The 19,109-nt window shown below is 52.7% G+C and overlaps 1 protein-coding gene across 1 annotated transcript in view; it reads left to right on the plus strand.

Moving 5' to 3' along the window:
• SAMD4B (sterile alpha motif domain containing 4B) overlaps positions 1–19,095 on the plus strand; it is a 37,194-nt gene extending 18,099 nt beyond the window's left edge. The window contains exons 3-13 of the mRNA XM_036094883.2: positions 5,262–5,732; positions 10,153–10,392; positions 11,279–11,388; positions 11,548–11,634; positions 12,312–12,654; positions 13,282–13,367; positions 13,994–14,112; positions 14,654–14,852; positions 15,057–15,180; positions 17,128–17,211; positions 17,421–19,095. Coding sequence (XP_035950776.1) covers positions 5,262–5,732; positions 10,153–10,392; positions 11,279–11,388; positions 11,548–11,634; positions 12,312–12,654; positions 13,282–13,367; positions 13,994–14,112; positions 14,654–14,852; positions 15,057–15,180; positions 17,128–17,211; positions 17,421–17,449 — 1,892 coding nt within the window. The 3' untranslated portion in view covers positions 17,450–19,095. The remainder of the gene's footprint in view (positions 1–5,261; positions 5,733–10,152; positions 10,393–11,278; positions 11,389–11,547; positions 11,635–12,311; positions 12,655–13,281; positions 13,368–13,993; positions 14,113–14,653; positions 14,853–15,056; positions 15,181–17,127; positions 17,212–17,420) is intronic.
• Positions 19,096–19,109: the final 14 nt, after the last annotated feature.

Genomic DNA, 19,109 nt, shown 5'->3' on the forward strand with positions numbered 1-19,109 from the left:
GTGGAAGGGGGATCTGGTCTGGGCTATTCCTTCCTCTCAAGCAACTGGGAGGGTTTAGGGAAGTCCCCCAGCCCAGGCAGCCAGTGTTGGTTTCATGGAAGCAGAATCTGAAACCATACCCAGGAAGAGAAAAGCAGTAGTACCCTACGGGTCTCTGGAACAGGGAAGGAGAGGCCCCAGCTTTCCCCTTGCTGTCATCCCTATTCCTTTTCCCAGTGCTGTCTTCCCTGCCTGTTTGGAGCTATAACAGTAATCCTGGCTCTCTTTCCCCCTGATGCTGACTTGGACCAAAAGGGTAGAGCCAGGGAAGCTGAAATCCCCTTCGCTTCCTGGGCCACATTTCCTGCATTTCTTTGCTCCTCCTGTCCTCTGAGTCAGAGTCCCTGTATCCAGCAGGTTTAAACTCCTCCCTCTCTGGCTCACTGAATCTGGGTGGGGAAACTGAGGTCAGGAGGGGGCCGAGGCTGAATGAGTCACCAGAGCTCAGCTCTCATGCCTCCACCCTCCCCTTTGAAGCTCTACTGACACAGTTCATCAAACAAAAATGTGAGCCCCCTGGCCCTCCCCCATGTTTGTGCGAGCTGGGGTGAGGTAGAGAAGGGCGTGCTTGCAGCCAAACCCCAGCCCCTGTGACGAGTGCCTGAGGCTGCCACGATTGTTGCAACAGCCCAGCACATAAAAATGGATTTGCTCCTATGGCAGTCTCTAAGATATATTTGGCTCCTATGATTTGCCAGGACCCAGGGTCATGACCTACTTAGCTCTGGTCACCTGGCCAAGGAGAGTACTCATGCACAGTCTCTCTGGTCCTCTCTGTGCCACAGAACCCAGGTTTGCAGCTTGGTGAGAAGCAGCCATTGGCATCATGGCATTCCCCAGCCCCTTCCCCCATCCGCCCACCTCTAGAATTTCATCATTGCTTATTGTGCCTCTAGCTCAGAGGAACCAGAGACATGTCTGTTTTTGGTAAATAACTGCATGAAATTCTCCACCCCTGTCAGGAATCTTAAGGGGGAGTCCCAGATGTGCCCTCTTATGTTAATTGCTCCCCACAGCCCCCACACAGCGTGGGCTCTAAATCTTCAACCAGGAGCAATGACAGTAATAGTTAAAATGCATGGAGTACTTAACACATAGGTGCTTTGCACGATCGTCTCATTGAATCTTTACAACAACCCTGTGACAGGGTTTTTACTACCACTGTTGTAGAGAAGAGGAGACCAGGCTCAGAGAAGTTAAAGGACTGGCCCACAATTATGTTGACCTAGGTCATAGAAGCAGAAGTAGATTTTGAATCCAGGCAAGCTGGCCTGTTGAAGCTGTGCTCTTACACAGTATACTCTGCTAGGACATGAGACAGGGTCACTTGAGGGGTCAGGGGATCCTCGAGAGGGCACACTTAGACACCACTACCTTCTAGGAGACCATCTGGGTTCAATTGTGCAGGTATTCCTTAGGCCCCTGCTGTGCTTCAACTCTGGGCCAGACTTCTGATCTGAGCAGGAAACGAAGTTTCATCCCCACCCGTCATCTGCAGCCCCAGCTGGGCTCACCCCAAGGGGCCTGAGGCTGCGCAAATTCCTTGGACCAGTTCCAGTGCTCACTGATGCTTCCCAGTCATGGGAGGCCCGCCCTCCCCACCGCACCGCTGCACAGACACATGAACACATTTCCCCAGGGTCAGCCTCCAGTCGTCCAAAACCACTCTCTCCTTTCTCTGTAGTAGAACAAGGTCCTTCATTGAGCCCAAGCCTTGGGGCTGTTCTGTCATGTCCCCTGGCAGTACCAGAGGAGAAGCTGTGTCCCGTAGCTCTGGGGTCCTGGCAGTATTCTGGGGTGGGGGAGGGAATAGACAAGGCTTCTCTCTGTCCCAGAGGCCTCTGGCTACCCTGTAAGGCCTAAACAACAGCCATTGAGAACATCAGGGTAGGGCTGGAAGGGGTAGGCTGACTGCTGGAGAAGGAAGAAAAACACCAATCACTGAGTCACATACTAAGTGCTTACTGTGGGCAGACTCTGTCAGGTGCTTTACACGTATTGCCTCCCTAAATCCTCTCAATAGCCCTGTAATCCCCCTTTTCCAGAGGAGGTAGCACATTGCCCAGGCAACTGTATAACACAGCCGGGATGCAAGCCTCCTTTGACTTTCTGTCCCTAATCTTCATCGCTGTATTTCTTCTTCCTTCTCATCAAGAGCAAAAACTTCAGGTATTAAGTCAGGGAAATGGGGTACCAGGGTATTCGTTCCTGTGTGATCAAGTGCCAGATGGCGGTAGGAGGGAAAGGTGAAGGCTTCCCGAAATCAGGAAGGCCTGTCCCACCTTGGAAACATCCTTAGATATGGGGATGACCTAAGAATCAGCCTTGGAGTCGTGGGGAGCTAGTTCAAGAGAAGGATGGAGGAGATGAGGTTTCCTAGCCTTGAGTGGCAAGTCCTGCATGAGATCTGGAAAGCCAGGGACGGCGATGGGATGGAGAACAAGAGACTTGGCATTGGAGAACTAGTACAGTGTTACAGGTAAAAGTTCCTCCCAGTTTTGGAGGCTGACAGACCAGGGTTCAGATCTTGGCTCTGTCACTTTGGGGAAGTGATTCCACCTTCTGAATCTAGTCCCTCATCTATAAGATGGAGATGTTAAAAGAGGGTTGAGGTGAGGTTCTTAGCATAGCGTCTGGCATATAGTAAATGCTCAATAAATGCTACCTGTTATTACTGTTGTGTAGTATCACTGTTCTATTTTGGCCAGTACTATGGGCATAGCAGGAATTGAGGACTCTGCATAAATGGATGAATCCCTGGGCACTCTAACAGGGGTTCTCTAGGAAGTTCAGAGCAGAGAGTCCCAGGCCAAGAAAATGTGTAGTTATATGGCCAGGAGTTGGGAGTTGTGTGTGATTCATTTTCTTAGAGCTACAGATTTTTTTTTTTAAGATTTTATTTATTTATTTGACAGAGAGTGAGAGAGGGAACACAAGCAGGGGGAGTGGGAGAGGGAGAAGCAGGCTTCCAGGGAGCCCGACACGGGGCTCGATCCCAGGACCCTGGGATCATGACCTGAGCCGAAGGCAGACGCTTAACGACTGAGCCACCCAGGCGCCCTGCAGAATTGGAAATTTATGTGAATTCCTGGACCGTAGATTTCCATACAGGTCATTAAGAGAAAGAGAGGCGTGAGGGGGTGTTTCTCATGTTTTTATGCAAGGCTCCCTATGCAGAGGAGACCAGTGGTCCTTGGAAACTTAAGCCTTTAGGAAGTTGGGTTGAGACACCATCAGATGCAGAGGGATCCAGATCGGGGCTCAACTTGCAATCCAGATGCCTAGTACTCTGAGGCTCTCCTTATATAATATATGCCCATTCCCAGCCTTTCCAGGACCAGGAGTGGGCATGTGGCTTTAGAATCTCTGTGGGTAAAAGAAGGAGCAACAGTAAGATATAATAACCGTGATGTTAGATAGGGCGGCTAATATTTGCTGAGGACTTACTTTGTGCCCTACTTTGTGCTGTGGTCTCCCTTAATTCATAGGAGCTATGCCAGGTAGGAATGATTCTGACCCCTACTTGACAGATAAAGTAAAGCTCAGTGAAGTTACCACATTTGCCCAGAGTAACATGGTCAGTAAGTGGGAGAGGAAGGACATAAGCCACATCTCTACCTGTTCTTTTTCATCACTCACCCCTCTAGGGTCCTAGCTCTGTCAGGTTAGAGCCAGCTCCTTTACCCCTTCCCAGGACCTCACCGATAGCCCAGTAGCTCATCCCTCAGAATGCCTGTGTTAGGTGTTTGCAAATCATCACCCTGGCTACAGGTCTGAGCTCAGTTGCCCAAGAGGGAGGACACAGTTGGCCCTAGTCCTTGATCATTATCTTTTTTCTCAAGTATTGGTATTCTTTGTCCCTTTCCTTTGCCCTGTCAGCATTTTCTCCCATCCTCTACTCCATTGAGCTAGTTACAGAAGCGGTAACAAGGTTTTCAAGGAGGACAGTCAGACCTGTAATAGTTCCTTCCTAAGGCCTCCTTTATGTGGCCAGGCTGTGGTCTTATTCCTGGGGAGTGCCCTTCTGAGGGGAGGGGAAACCTGGCTCATCTCCACAGACAGACTTAGGCCATCACACTCTGGGGTGGGAAGAGAACGTCACCAGATCACTATATCATGGAGCAGCTGGGGAGGCTTCCCGGAAGAGGGCAGGTTTAAGCAATCCAGAATTTGGGTGCCTGGGTGGCTCAGTCGGTTAAGTGTCTGCCTCTGGCTCAGGTCGTGATCCCAGACCAGAGTCCTGGGATCGAGCCCTGCGTCAGGCTTCCTGCTCAGCAGGGAGTCTGCTTCTCTCTCTCTTCCCCTCCCCCTGCTCCTTCTCTCTCCCTCACTCTCTCAAATAAATAAATAAATAAATCTTTGAAATAAAAGTAAGGGGCGCCTGAGTGGCTCAGTCGTTAAGCATCTGTCTTCGGCTCAGGTCATGATCCCAGGGTCCTGGGATTGAGCCCCACATCAGGCTCCCCGCTCCGCGGGAAGCCTGCTTCTCCCTTTCCCACTCCCTCTGCTTGTGTTCCCTCTCTCGCTGTGTCTCTCTCTGTCAAATAAATAAATAAATAAAATCTTTAAAATAAATAAATAAATAAAATAAAAATAAAGCTATGCTAAAAAAAAAAACAGCAAGCGTTTAGTAAATATATTCTTTCTATATGCCTGGCCACTTTCCATTCTTTATTAGCTCATTGGATCTCAGGACAACACTGTGAATTGGGTACTGTAATTATCTCCAAAAGTTTTCAGGTGAGGAAATCATTGCTCAGTGAGGTTCAAGGTGACTTGCCCAGGGTCTAGCTAGTAAGTTGGAGAGTCCAGACTGTCTGATTCCAGAGCCCAAACTGGTAACCATCATATTCCACTGTCATCTCCTTTCAGGAAGGAGGCTCTTTTGATAGGGGAAACGGGGTGTGGGTAGAGGCTGTGAAGATAACGAACGGGGGATACAGCAAGAAGGGCAGGCCTGGGGACAGCAGGAGGAGCTTAGATTCCAGAGTAGCAGGTTTGGCTGATGGGGAGCCACAGCAAGTGTTGGAAAGTAGGAGGGATGGAACCAGGAAAAATTACTCTGGCAGTAGGGTGAGTGCATTGGTCTCACCGATACGAAGGACAAGCTTAGGGGTCATGAAAGGAGAAGGGAGAGGACATTGGAGCTGAGGGAGCAGACTATAGGTAGCACTCCTGGGTCTCCCTGGCTCCCCTGACATTTCCTTTTGTCCCCTCTGCAGCCATCGTCAGCCAATGGCAGCAGGAGTCCAAAGAGAAGGTGGTATCCCTCCTGCTGTCCCACCTGCCCCTGCTTCAACCAGGCAACACGGAGGCCAAGTCGGAGTACATGAGGCTGCTGCAGAAAGTGCTGGCCTACTCGATCGAGAGCAATGCCTTCATCGAGGAGAGCCGCCAGCTGCTCTCTTATGCCCTCATCCACCCAGCCACCACACTGGAGGACCGCAACGCACTGGCCCTCTGGCTGAGCCACCTGGAAGAGCGGCTGGCTAGCGGCTTCCGCACCCGGCCTGAGCCCACGTACCACTCACGCCAAGGCTCAGATGAGTGGGGGAGCCCTGCAGAGCTGGGCCCTGGGGAGGCAGGGCCAGGCTGGCAGGACAAGCCACCCCGGGAAAATGGACACGTGCCCTTCCACCCATCCAGCTCAGTGCCGCCAGCCATCAACAGTATTGGGAGCAACGCAAATGCAGGTGAGGGAGTGGGGGTTCCAGGAGGCCATGCCTACTTGAAAAAGGTCAAACTGGGCTCTTGACTCGCTGTTCGGCCTTGGGCAAGTCACATAATCTCTCTGGACCTCAGCTTTATGAGGCCGTGCAGAGCTTGTGAACTGGCGTTCCGGGAGACATATCTGACCTGCAGACATGTCTTGTTGAGCCCAAAGTGAAACTTTGGTTTTGTCTTGTTATGTGTTAAAATAAATTTGGTGACATAAGAAATTGGGAATTTTCCCCTAAAAATCCAGATTTCAGTTTCTCTTAAAAGTTAAAAAAAAATCTGACAACTCAAGTCCTATAATCCTGTAGCAACAATAAGATGGAGCTGAATATTGTGTCGTTCCTCCCGCCCTTAAAATCCTGCACATGTGCCCCAGTTGGCCGGTGCCCCTGCCACCTTCCTTTGGGCATGTCCGATACCTGCCGGACCTCTGAAAGCATTGAGTTACTGGCCATAATCTAAGGTTATGTTAATCCAGCTTAGACATTATGGATTTGTGCATATGGCTTCAGCTAACAGCATTGTTTCTGAGAAATCTGTGTTTGTAAGCCTGTTTATGTAAGATGTAATTCACGCTATAAGGTATTAATAATAGTAGGTAACATTGTTGAGCGTTGACTGTGCTGTAAGCGCTTTTCTGACATGATCTCATTTAATCCTTGTCGCAACTTTATCATCAGCCCCATTCTAGAGATGACATTGAGACTCAGAGAGGTGAAGTCATGTATTCAGGGTTATACACAGAACAAGTAGTAGAATGGTCCAAAGTTCAGACCCAGGCAGTCTGACACCAGAGTCTGCCCCTGGCGACTACGCTGTCCTCCAACTAAGTGGTCTGGAAAGGGCTGTGTTGGTCAGCACCCCAGAGACTGGGGTGAGCAAGAGGAGCTGGTATTCTAGTGAGTTTTTGAAATATTAGTTGAAATGAACAGGATAAGTGAAAGTGGCATTTCCAAGGCTTGGTGAGGTAATATTACCTGACTCTAGGTGTGAAAGGTTTCCAAGATTTAACCTCAGCATGGCTGGTCCCCTTCGGCTGGCTGGTAGTGGTTAAAGCAAGCCAAGAATGAGTGGCAGTGAAATGTCATCCATCCAGTGGGTGGGGCGAACCTGGGTCTCCTGTTGGCACCTGGTACACATCCTTGATGCCCTGAGCCTCTTTCTTCCCCCAGTTTCATACGGATGTCCTGGCCACCTGCCTCCCTCTCAGGTGCTGGTAAGAATCAAGGAAAATAGAGGGATAGGAGAGCATTTCTGGCATCTCTAGCAACCCAAAGTGTGTTAGACCTTGTTTGATAGTCTCAGAGCATCACAGTTTCTGGGTCCAAATTGGGAAAATATATTAATAAGGATAAATCTAGCTAAGATTATTGAGCATTCAGTCTTTTTCAAAAGCTGTTCTAAGAACTTTACACATATAAATTCTTTGGCTGAGTCACAGAAAAGTCACCTGCCCCAGGTAGTATAGCCAGAATTTAAATCCAGGCAGTCTGGCTCCACAGCTCATACTTTTAACTACTGTGCTACATTGCCTCCACCTAAAAGTGACCCTGCCATTGATGCTCGGACCTCATCAAGGGGAGGGTTTACCCATGCAGGGTGCCCATACATTTCTTCCTCCCTCCAATGGGGACAGCAGCCATTAAAGGACTAACTGAGCTGGAACAACGTCAGAAGGGTTGAACCAGAAGAGAGAAAGGAATTGGGCATTCCAGGTAGAGGACACAGCATGAAATGAAGTCACAGGGGTGGCAAATTGGAGTATGCAGACAGGTCTGGCTAGGATGGAGAGATGCAAGGATTTAAATGAGTAATAGCAGTAGCAGACATTCATGTTTACTGTGTGCCTACCCCTGTGCCAAGGACATTACTTGGAAATGGAGGCAGAGGGGGCAGACAGAGTGACTTGCCCAGGATCATAAAGTTAATAGGTGGCAGAGCCAGAATTTTAGTGCAGGTCTGTCTTGACTCCCAAATCTCAGTATATTAGGGGCCACATTCTGGGGGGCCTTGAAGGATAGGGTGAAGCTTTTCAACTTCAAGCAGTTGCAGGAAACAGGAAACCATTAAAATATTTTTGAGTGGGGAGCAAGGATTGGCCTGTAAGGGCAGGCAGGGTGGGTTTGGGGTGCTGCCAAGGACAGACCAGGGTTTCTTGGAGAGTGTGAGGCCCTGGATCCCCGGCATTCCTGTTTTTATAGCTCTCATGCTGTGGCCGGCCTCCACCCCAGTGCCTGGCCAAGCAGGGCTCCTCAGGAACTGCACGATCACTCCAATCAGGATAATTTCCTGCCCTCTCAGCCTTGCCTGCCTCCTTCTTGGCTGAGAAGGGAAGAGGAGGAGGCCATAGGCACCAAGACAGGCAAAAGAAAAGAAAAAAAAAAGTCTCTACCGAGTCCCATGGGGCCCAAAAGGTGCCGTTTTCTGGGAATCCAGACACTTGGAAGAAGCCGTGAGAAGAGGACCCCAGAGGTCACAGGCAGAGGTGGAGGCTGGCCTGAGGGGATGGATCAGTGCACCGCCCTGTCCTTCAGGTGACTTCCTGGCTAGGAGCATAGATTTTGTCACAGATGGAGGAAGGTGGTTTGGGGCCTGTACCAGGCTGGTTGTCCTTTCTGGGTTGAGTTTCGGTGGAGCACTGGCAGGAATCTCAGCCTTTCCATCAGAAACAAGGCTAGGGTTCTTCCGTTGCTGCCTCCCAACTCCCTCTGGCACCTGGCAAAGTGCTTCTGTTCCCTGAGCCTTGGTGTTCTCACCTTCCCAGGTGAGGCTTTTTGGCTTTGTGTCCTTGTCTTTTTATTTGACTTTGGGTACTTTTGAATTCCCTGTGTCAAGCTCAGAGGCGCCCTTAGCACCCTTAGGATGGACCATGGGTGCCCTCCTTTGGGCTTTTATGAAACCAAAAGCGGGGTTGCTATTCCTGCAACTGCTTGAAATTGAAAAGCTTCACCCTATCCTTCAAGCCCCCCCCCCAGAATGTGGCCCTAATATACATGAGCCCAGAGTCCAGTACAGGAGGCGGGCGGGTGATGAAAGTAGTAAATGCTAGGCTTGAGGCAGTAACACAGGGCCCCAGGGAGTGCAGAGGAAGGAGTCACAGAAGAGCTAACACTTGAGTGAAGAGTGAAGGCTGAGGTGGCTGGGAGGGCAGGGTGGAAGAGCAGGTGAGTTAGGCAGAAGGTGTAGTTACATGGAAAGGTCTGGAAGCTCGTGGAACCTGCCTTGTCCTGAGGATGGTTAAAATCAAGTTGGAACCTTTTTCCTACCTCAGGAATGGGATGAATGGAGAGTATGAAACATCTTGTGGAAGAAGCCCTGGATTCACCCTGAGTCACTGGGCCTCATGGGTGGCTGATTTTAGCTCAGTACAGGAAAAATCTTTGGGAGGTGGTGAGGCCCAATGACAGGGATGTTGAAGAAGCAGTTTATGTATTTCATTAATTCATTTACTTTACAAATACTAATGAAGCAGCTCCTCCGGGCCAGACCCCACTATAATTACTGAGGATACAGTGATCTTTAAGACAGGACAAGTCCCTGCTGTCACAGATCTTGTATTGTAGCAGGCATGTATCGTTCATAAACATGTACACAAATAACTAGGTAAAATCACTCCAGGTTATGGTAGGTGTTATAAGGAAGATAAGTAAGAGTCATATGATAGAGTAACCAAGATTGGTTGGGGGCAGCTACTCAGGGAAGGCCTTGGAAGAGATGATGCTTGCTGGAGATGAGACTTTAGGGAGCCAGCTGCTAAGATCAGGAAGACAAGAAGAAAGAACAAATGCAAACGTCCTGAGGCTGGACAGCTTGAGTGTTCCAGGAATAAATGAGGGTTGGTGGGGAAGCAAAAGCTAAAAAGGCTTGAACTGAAGGGTGAGTTGGGGGAGGTGAGAGGTCAGAGATGAGCAGGGCCCAGGGCCCAGGTCCCACAGGGCTTTGTAGATGTGTGGATAAGTTTGAGTTTTATCCTCAGCGTGAAGGGAAGTCATAGGTGGGATTTAAAGCAGGGGCTAACTTGGTCAGGTTTGCATTTTTAGAAGGATCAACATGACTTCTGTGAGGTAAATGGACTGTAGGAGGCAAGGATGAAGGCAAGAAACCAGTAAGGAGGCTGTAGCAGTAATTCCAGCAAGGGACACCAGTTACAGACCAGGGTGCTGGAAGAGAAAGTGAGGAGACCCAGAGATGTGGTTGAGAGCTTGCTGATGGGTTGGGTGTGGGGAGGAATGAGGGAACGAGCAATATCTTGTAGGTGGTTCCCCTCAGACCCCAGGGTCCCTTCCTGTTGTTGGATTCTGGGGCCGAGCCGCCGTCCGTGGCACCAACCAGGGGGCATAATCTCTTGTGGTCAGATCTCCAAACCTGACCTCTTGCCTCTCCCCTTCTGGCCAGGTCTCCCCTGCCAAATTCACCCCAGCCCGCTGAAGCGCTCCATGTCGCTCATCCCCACGAGCCCCCAGGCCCCTGGTGAGTGGCCGAGTCCGGAGGAGCTCGGGGCCCGGGCTGCTTTCACCACGCCCGACCACGCACCCCTCTCGCCCCAGAGCAGCGTGGCCTCCTCTGGCAGTGAGCAGACGGAGGAGCAGGGCTCCAGCCGGAACACTTTCCAGGAGGACGGCAGTGGCATGAAAGGTACGACAAGGGAGGGCAGCACTAGGACTCTCTGAAGAGAGGCTTCTGCATAGCCTAGAGGACAGAAGGGAGCCGTGGTAGCTTCTACCTTCCTGTCCCATCACCCTGTACCCTACCCTAGGCAGGGACAGGTCTGAGGGGAAAAGTGAGTCTCTGCCCTTAGGGCTCAAGACTGAGCAGAGAAATCCCTCTAGGCCCTGGTCTGATAGGGAAGAAACCCCTGCTCTCAGACACCCCAGCCTAACAAGGAAGCCAGGACACAGCGGTAGCTGATGGAACAGAAGTTCCAGAAAGACTTTTAGGGATACCAGTGAAGTCATTTTAGTACATGGCCAATCAAGCAGCTCAGAAGGGTCAGATGTCCTGACATCAGGGAAGGCCACCTAGAAGGGTGTGACTGGGCAGGAGAAGTGGCTTATGGGGGCACCTGGGTGGCTCAGTCAGTGAAGCATCTGCCTTCGGCTCAGGTCATGATCCCAGGGTCCTGGGATGGAGCCCCGTGTCGGGCTCCCTGCTCTGTGGGGAAGCTGTTTCTCCTTCTCTCTCTGCGTGTGCTCCCCCTGCTTGTGCTCTCTCTCCCTCTCTCAAGTAAATAAATAAAATCTTAAAAAAAAATGGCTTATGGACCCTTGACTTTCCCCTACTTCTCCCAGTTTTCTGCAGTTTCTCATGTTACCTCTGGTTATGTTGTATCCCTGTACTCCCTCTCCCCGCTTCAGGGCGGGGTTCCGTAGGGCTCAGGAGAAGGTGGTCTGATGCTGGGGCCTCCGGGTCCCACCAAGGATGGACCATTAAAAACTGCAGAAAACTGCTCCCTCCCCACAACCCTTCCCCTGCCCTGGTCACAAGGGCCAGATTCCCGACCTCTTTCTCTCCTTTTCCACAGATGTGCCCTCATGGCTGAAAAGCCTCCGCTTGCACAAGTACGCGGCCCTCTTCTCACAGATGAGCTACGAGGAGATGATGACGCTGACTGAGCAGCATCTGGAGTCTCAGGTGACGCCAAGGGGACCATCAGGGAGGTGTCATGGGCAGCACCATTTTGATGTCACCCTTGTGGCCCCAGCCTCTGATGTCTCTTCAGGCCTTGTTGGGGCACCCCAAGTACCTCAGCCTCACATTTCCAGCTCCTATCCCTTTCTGCCCCTACCACAGAATGTCACCAAAGGTGCCCGCCACAAGATAGCCCTGAGCATCCAGAAGCTGCGTGAGAGGCAGAGCGTCCTCAAGTCCCTGGAGAAGGTGAGGACCTGATACTCCCATCTCCAAGGCCAGCTGACTGCCCAGTGGCTCTGGGTGGCCTCCCCTGCGGGCTTCCCCAGCCCTCAGGTCTGACCTCCAGAGGCCCCAGCCCTAGGGAGGCCAAGAGCAAGTCAGATCACAGGGTTCACCTGCCCGTGGCTGAGAGGCTCCCCTCCCTTTCTGTCCTGGTCTGTGTCTCCAGACTTTGTCTCTGTTAACTCAATCCCCGCTGTCCCCTTTCACTTTTCCATTTCTGACTGGTGTTTCCCATGGAGCCGAATGTCTCCCTGTGTGCATGATCTCTCTTTCCATTGGTGGTTTCTCATTCACTCACTCTCCTTTCATATCTGCCTTGATTTGCATTCCTTTTCCCCTTTCCCTGCCACTTGCTTTCTGGTTCCATCCTTGGTGGGACCCTGAGGCCCCAGCATCAGACCACCTTCTCCTGAGCCCCATGGAATTCCACTTTGAAGGGGGGAAAGCAGGAGTACGTGTATACAAATGTGTACATACATGTGTGTATATGTGAGCTTGTCTTGTCCTTTCCTGCCTTCTCTAAGTGCTAGGACTCAGGTCTCCACCAGCCCTCTCCAAGCTCTGTCTGATCCCACTTGTGTAGTCATTCTATGTAGCTGTGGGGGTCAGCATGTGACCCTAGATGTGTCCTCCCTACTCAGGATGTGCTGGAAGGCGGGAATCTGCGCAATGCTCTGCAGGAGCTGCAGCAGATAATCATCACCCCCATCAAGGCCTACAGCGTCCTCCAGGCCACCGTGGCTGCCGCCGCCGCCGCCACCCCTACTGCCAAGGATGGGAGCCGGGGGGAGCCACCACTGCCAGGTGCTGAGCCTCCCCTGGCTCACCCCGGCACAGACAAGGGCACTGAGGCCAAGGACCCTCCAGCTGCAGAGAGCTACCCCCCTCCACCAGCTCCAGCTCCCACTGATGGCAGTGAACCAGCCCCGGCTCCCGTCGCCGACGGAGACATCCCCAGCCAGTTTACACGGGTGATGGGCAAAGGTGAGACCAGGCAAGGCCCAGCAAGAAGTTCTGGGACAGGGAGCCAAGTGAACCCAGTCATCAGGGATCAAATCCAAGTTAAATGATGGGAGCAGAGCTTTTTAAAGTACCCTGGGGACTAGATCACTTCAGAGAGTGGCTGAGACTGAGAGTAGCAAGGCCCTGCCCTCAGGTATGTCCTGGTTGGTGGTGGGAGACAACCCTTACTTACCCGCACAGTGTCTCTAGCCTGAGCAGAAGGGGGAACAGTGTGTCAGTGGAAATTGTGTACAGTATGAGGCAAATCCATTGGTTCTTTCACGGGGGACTAAAGTCCACAGGATGGGGATGGTGAAACTCATAGTGGGCTTGGCCTTTCCTAAGGCAGCATGGCATAGCCGACTTTACACTTGGGTCCATATCCTTTTAGCTGTGTGACCTGGGGCAAGTGATTCCATCTCTCTGAGCCACTATGGTGGGCTTTATATATCCTCATGATAGCCAGGTACTGTGCTTCGCACACAGCCAGAACGCATCCAGCCTGAGTGTCCTCTTCCAACTTTTGTGCTGGCCAGCAGGGGCCGAGGGAGCTAGAGCATGGCACAGGACATGCTGGAGCTAACTTCCTCCCTCTCCCTTGTCCCTCAGTGTGCACCCAGCTGCTGGTGTCCCGACCAGACGAGGAGAACATCACCAGTTACCTCCAGCTCATTGAAAAGTGCCTGACTCATGAGGTGAGGCCTTCTCTAGGGTCCCAAGAAGGGAAAGGCTGCCCTCATCGCTCTTAGCATCCACATTCCTCATGTGGCCCTCAGGGCCCTGCCCAGCTGGCACCCATTCAGCGTCTCCAGCCCTCATCCCACCAGTGTTGGCTCCAGCGGCTGCTGTGAGCTCTCCTTCTCAGAGCCTTACTACATATTCCTTCTCTGGGGAGCCTTACTACATATTCCTTCATAATATAACATTCTTGGGCCATAGATTCATCAATTACTGGGGATAGGATGCACTGCCGATGGGGCCTGTAATACTGGAACATAAGAAATATATATTTGATCTTCCCTCCCTCCTGCTGGTCCCTCGGCCCTCAGTTCGAACGAGTACACCTCAGGGACGCCTTCACTGGCCCCTCATAGCAGATCAGGCTTCTCACGCCTCCTGGGCTTCTCCCTCGCAGTGCTCATCACAGTTCACATGGCCCGCGTATCTTCTCCCCAGCTGAACCGTGAGCTCTGTGTGTGCAGGTTTATCTCTGCACCCCAGCATTGCCTAGCACAGAGCAGGCAGGCCATAAATATTTGAGTGGATGAATGGAAGGCAGATCTGAAAGCACACCCTCCCTGCTTCACGCTCCCAATTCTAGGCGTTCACGGAGACGCAGAAGAAACGGCTGCTGTCCTGGAAACAGCAAGTGCTGAAACTCCTCCGGACCTTCCCGCGCAAAGCCGCACTAGAGATGCAGAACTACCGGCAGCAGAAGGGGTGAGCGGGCAGCCGGGCCATGGGGACCTTCCCTCCCGAGGCCCTTGGTGCTGGACAGGTGGTGCTCAGTGGGCTGATCACGTTCTGGGCTGGGAATTGGTTGTCCTCGTTCAATCACTGGGTGACCTTCCACAAGTCACCCTGTGAAGACTTTCCCAGAAGAAAATCAGGGTGTTCTTACCACTAGAACAGGGTACTGAGCTGGCAGAAGCAACACCTGTCCCCTGTTCTCCTCCCCTGTGTGCAGGGGGCTGTGAAGTCCCTTTTCTCCCCAAATACTAAATATCGCATTTGAGAATTCAAGTTAGAACTGCTGTAAGTGGATGTGAGGAAACCTTTGTCCGCTCCCGTCTCCATCCTGGGGGTACCTTGGGGCCGGAGTACAGAGTGTGTGATACAAGGACTTGGGCAGGGAGTCCTTGTTCAGAGCAGGTCTGTGTTCTGTCCTTCCCATGGGGATTATGACGGGAGAGGTGAGGAAGGGGTGGACAGAGGGGCCCCAACCACCTCAACTGACACCGTGCCTTCTACTCTCTCACAGCTGGGCGTTCGGCTCCAACTCACTTCCCATAGCTGGCTCTGTGGGGATGGGGGTGGCCCGGCGGACCCAGCGGCAGTTCCCCATGCCTCCCCGGGCCCTCCCACCCGGCAGGATGGGCCTTCTGAGCCCTTCAGGCATTGGGGGCATCTCCCCCCGACATGCCCTCACTAGCCCCAGCCTTGGGGGCCAGGGCCGACAGGTGAGCCAGCGGGAAGCGGAGGGCCTGGCACTTCTGGGATTGGGGTGGTGGTGCCTGGGCTGTGCGTGTCCATGTGTTTGCACCTGGGCCTGGCTCAGAGGGGAGAGGCTCCTTTGCCAGCTCCACCGAGCCTGGCTTGGGCCTCGGGCTTTGGCCTCTTCCCACTCAGCTCACCACTTTTCTTTTGCCCTGTGCCCTGTGCAGAACCTGTGGTTTGCCAACCCCGGAGGCAGCAACAGCATGCCCAGCCAGAGCCGCAGCTCTGTGCAGCGCACCCACTCCCTCCCGGTCCATTCATCGCCCCAGGCCATTCTCATGTTCCCTCCAGGTAAGCTGCCCCCACCCTTGGGTCTCCGCCTTGGCAATACTCTTAGGTGGCCCTACTCTCAATCCCATTCCCACTATCCCCTCCTTCTACCTCCCACCACTCTGCACCCATCTTCACACATCCTGAGTTTTCTTTTACCCCCCACTCCCCCATTTCTGTTTTCTTTCTCCGATTCTGCTGCTTTCTCAGTCTTCTCTCTTCCCTTCTCCCAGCCCTACCTCTCCACACCTCTCCCTCCCTGTGTTCACAGTCTTAGTGTCCCTGTTGGTCTCCGTCACCATCTCCTTAGACGATCATTAAATACTCAGTTTGGAAGGGGTGGAGGGGACGAGACAGTCAAAGCATCGAGGTTTCTATGGAGGGGAGTCCTGCCTGTCAGTCCCCTGGGATTCTTTCAGGCAGGAACCAGAGACTTCAGTTCTTAGATTGGGTTCCACACTAAAGGGTCTATGAGGTGAGACGGCTGTTTTCTTTCGGCTCACAGACAAGTCTAGAGATGAGAGATCAGAATGAGGGTGAAGTGGGCAAAAGGGAGGTTAGGGAAACGCTAGCCCTGCCTTGCTCATCGAGTGGGGGTGTCCCCTGCCCTGGGCCCAGCCTGCTGCTGGCCACTGAGGGTGCAGAGGCAGAGAAGGCTGGTCTGGAAAGGGCTGCCTCTGGAGAGATCTTCAATTTGTGGGTGATGGGGCGCCTGGCTGGCTCATCAGTAGAGCATGCAACTCTTGGTCTCAGGGTTATGAGTTCAACCCCCATGTTGGAGGTAGAGTTTTACTTAAAAAAATTTTTTTAATTAGATTTGCAGGTGACCCTAAGCTCTTCATGACATAAACTGCCAAATCAGTGGGTTTCTTAACTTACGAGATTATGTGAACTGCCATCTGTCAGAGGCAGAGGACCCTGTCCATTGTGTCCATCCTAGCATAGGGCTTGGCACATGGTAGGCATCTGTACCTGATGTAAATGACTGGATGGATGAACTGTGTGAGCAAAAAACTGAACAGTTCTCTCTACTGGCGTGCTGTGTGCTGAACTGTGTCCGACGGCTTTCCATGCCGTCAAATCAGATCCTCCCAGCTGCATAGATGAGGGCGCTGGTGTTATTCCCATCATATCAGTCATGAATCTGAGACTCAAGTGACTCGCCCAGGGTCAAAAAAAATATTTGCTAAGAAGAGAGAATTAGGTGTCCCGACATGGCCTGAGCTCAGAGTTCATTGGGGATGTGATGACAGGTGAGTCTGGAGGTGGGAGCAGGGTCTTCTGAACTCAGGTAGAAAGCTCAGCCTTTCTCCCCATAGCAGTGAGGGGCCAAGGAAGGGGTTTTAAGCAGTGTGGGGTGGGGTCAGGTCTGCTCAGGGAGGTGGGCTGTTTCCCAGACACCAGAACAAGAGGCCCTTGAGAGATGGTTTGAGGACAAGCCCCATGGCTGCTGTCCTAATTTGCCCCATCTGCCAGGCCTGCCCAGGGGAGCAAGTCCAAGTGGGGATGGGAAGGGTTCTAATTAAGCTTCTGCACCAAGTACAGAGCAGGTCATCAGTCAAGGAGTTCGGGGCTGCCCAGTGCCTGGGGCTGGTGCCCAGACTGCGCCTAAGGCAACATACAGCGTGTGGCCTCCAGGAAGCTCCCTCAGCTTCCCATCACTTCCTCGGCCTGCTGGTCAGGCTTTCTTTTCCTTGCTAAGCCTCTGCCCTTGCCATTATTGCCTTTGCCCTGCTCTGTGAGACACCCAGGCTCGTCTGTATCCTCCAACCCTGCCCCGTCATCCTTCCATGGGAGCGTGTGCCGTGTCTTACATGCGGTTTCTCTGTCTCTTGCCTCTCTCCCTCCCTCCTTTTCCTCGGATCCCTCTCAGCCCCTCCCCCGCACCAGCCCATCCAGTCCTTTGTCTCCCGAGTTCTGCTTTCCGCACTCAGTTCAGCCCTCGCCTCTGTTCTCTCTCCCCCTCAGACTGCCCGGTCCCTGGGCCTGACCTGGAGATCAATCCCACTCTGGAGTCTCTGTGTCTGAGCATGACAGAACACGCCTTGGGTGGTGAGCATTTCCTCTTTCCCTGACCCAGCTCCCACCTACCCAGCAGCGTCTCCGCCTCTGAACTGAGCAACTCAGAGCATCCTGAGGGGTCCCTAGGGGAGGCCAGCCTCCAGGGAGGGCCTGACTGGGATGACAGGCTACCCGAGCGCCTTTTCTTGGGCCTCCCGCCAGTTCCTGATCTTCCTCCCTTCCTCCCTTTCTTACCACAGATGGGACAGACAAAACCTCCACCATCTGACGGGACCCACAGCCCAGCGCACCCATAGGCTCCCTGGGCGGCGGGCGGGGGCCAACCCCCAACGGGCTTCTCCGCGACAGCAAGAGGGTGGGCTGGCTCAGCTATACATTCTAGTATTTTTCTACTCTCTCACCCTTTTAACTTTTGTTTAACATTGGCACACGCCTTGCTCACTCCCAGGCCCGTCGAGGGATCTCTGCTGAGGCTCAGGGAGGTAGGGGGCAGCCAGGATAAAGGGGGCAGGGACTGGCCAGCCTGACTGCCCCTCCTTCCCTCCCTCATCCCCCACCTGGCCCCGTCCCACCCCTGCGTCCTCCAGACTGCCGGCCACCTGCCCCTCCTAAGGGAGCAGCTTACCCCTATCTTGTGGGACCTGCTCAGAACCATCTGACATTTGGGGAGAGAGAAGCAGGGTTGATAACCTGCTCTCCTGGATGTTATTTGAGAGGAGCTAAAGAGAAGGTGGTAGATGAGGAGAGGAGCCTCTCTCTCTCTTTCCTTGCCACCTTCTTCTCCTTCCCCATTCCCGCCATTCCCCGAGGACAGGAGCCACCCTCCTTTCACTCACTTCCTTTTGCCCTGTTTATCAGAGGTTCTCTACAATTAATTTCTTAGGCCTATTTAAGATGCATATTTATATAGTTCTTAACGGTTTTTCTCTCTGATCATTCCCTCTCATTTTTAGAATCCCCAGGCCTCTCTCTGAGCCAAGAAAGTGGCAGGGGGAGCCTGAATCTTACGAGGGGAGAGGGCAGAGCCCCCTCCTCCGGACCCCCTCGCCCTTCCCCACTTCCCCCCAGTCCTGGCTCCCCAGAGGCAGAGGTTGAAGGCAGGGAGCCAGGGCAGCCAGTGAGGTCAGGAAGTCTGTTGCCTTAACATCCCCTTCCCGCAACCAACACACACCCTTGTCCACTCCCAGGTCTGGTTGCTGAAAGACTTGGGGTAAGGAATAAGGGAAAGGGGATTGTTTGGTTTTTGGTTTCTTTCCCCACCCCTCTTTTCTTTCATCCTTTCCCACCCCCCATTCTGTCATGACCTCACTTAAGTGGAACACTATATCATAACCCAGAGATTTGTCCCAGCCGTGGAGTCATACAGACCCTCTGGTCTCTGTTCCTGCTGAGGGGTTGTGCTGGGGCCCAGGTGGAGGGAGGGGACTTGGGGGTTCAGGCGGTGGGGAAGCCAGGGTCCCCTATCCCAACCCCCTCTTCCCACTCAACCCACCCACCCCCCACTGGGACATTCTCAAGCTTTTCACACCGAAAAGGAAAAAAAAAAATGTTATTTTTAGATACATTTTATGAATAACTTTTGTTATGAATATGGCTGGTAACCATTGTGTATGTTATTAAAGATACAAAATGTTGGGAAAAAACAAAAAACCAAAAAAAAAAAATTTTAAAACCACCGCCCTCCCTGCACTCTCAGCCCATTCCCCAGACCTTCTTGCCTCTGCCCTCCTGGTCTGGACCTCCCTCAGCTCTGAGCCCAGGGAGGGGGAGGAAGCCAGAGGGTGGGGTGGCCCTGGGGATCTGCTAAGGTCCCCACCTCCTCTCCCAGTGCCGGGCTGGGTGGGGTGTCAGGTTTATTTATGTACCTCTTGCACACTCATCAACCTATGCAAGTCCCCCACCCCGGCCCCTCCATGTTTCTGTGCCTT

This window comes from Halichoerus grypus, chromosome 15 (genome assembly GCF_964656455.1).
Source record: "Halichoerus grypus chromosome 15, mHalGry1.hap1.1, whole genome shotgun sequence".
NCBI lineage: Eukaryota > Metazoa > Chordata > Mammalia > Carnivora > Phocidae > Halichoerus > Halichoerus grypus.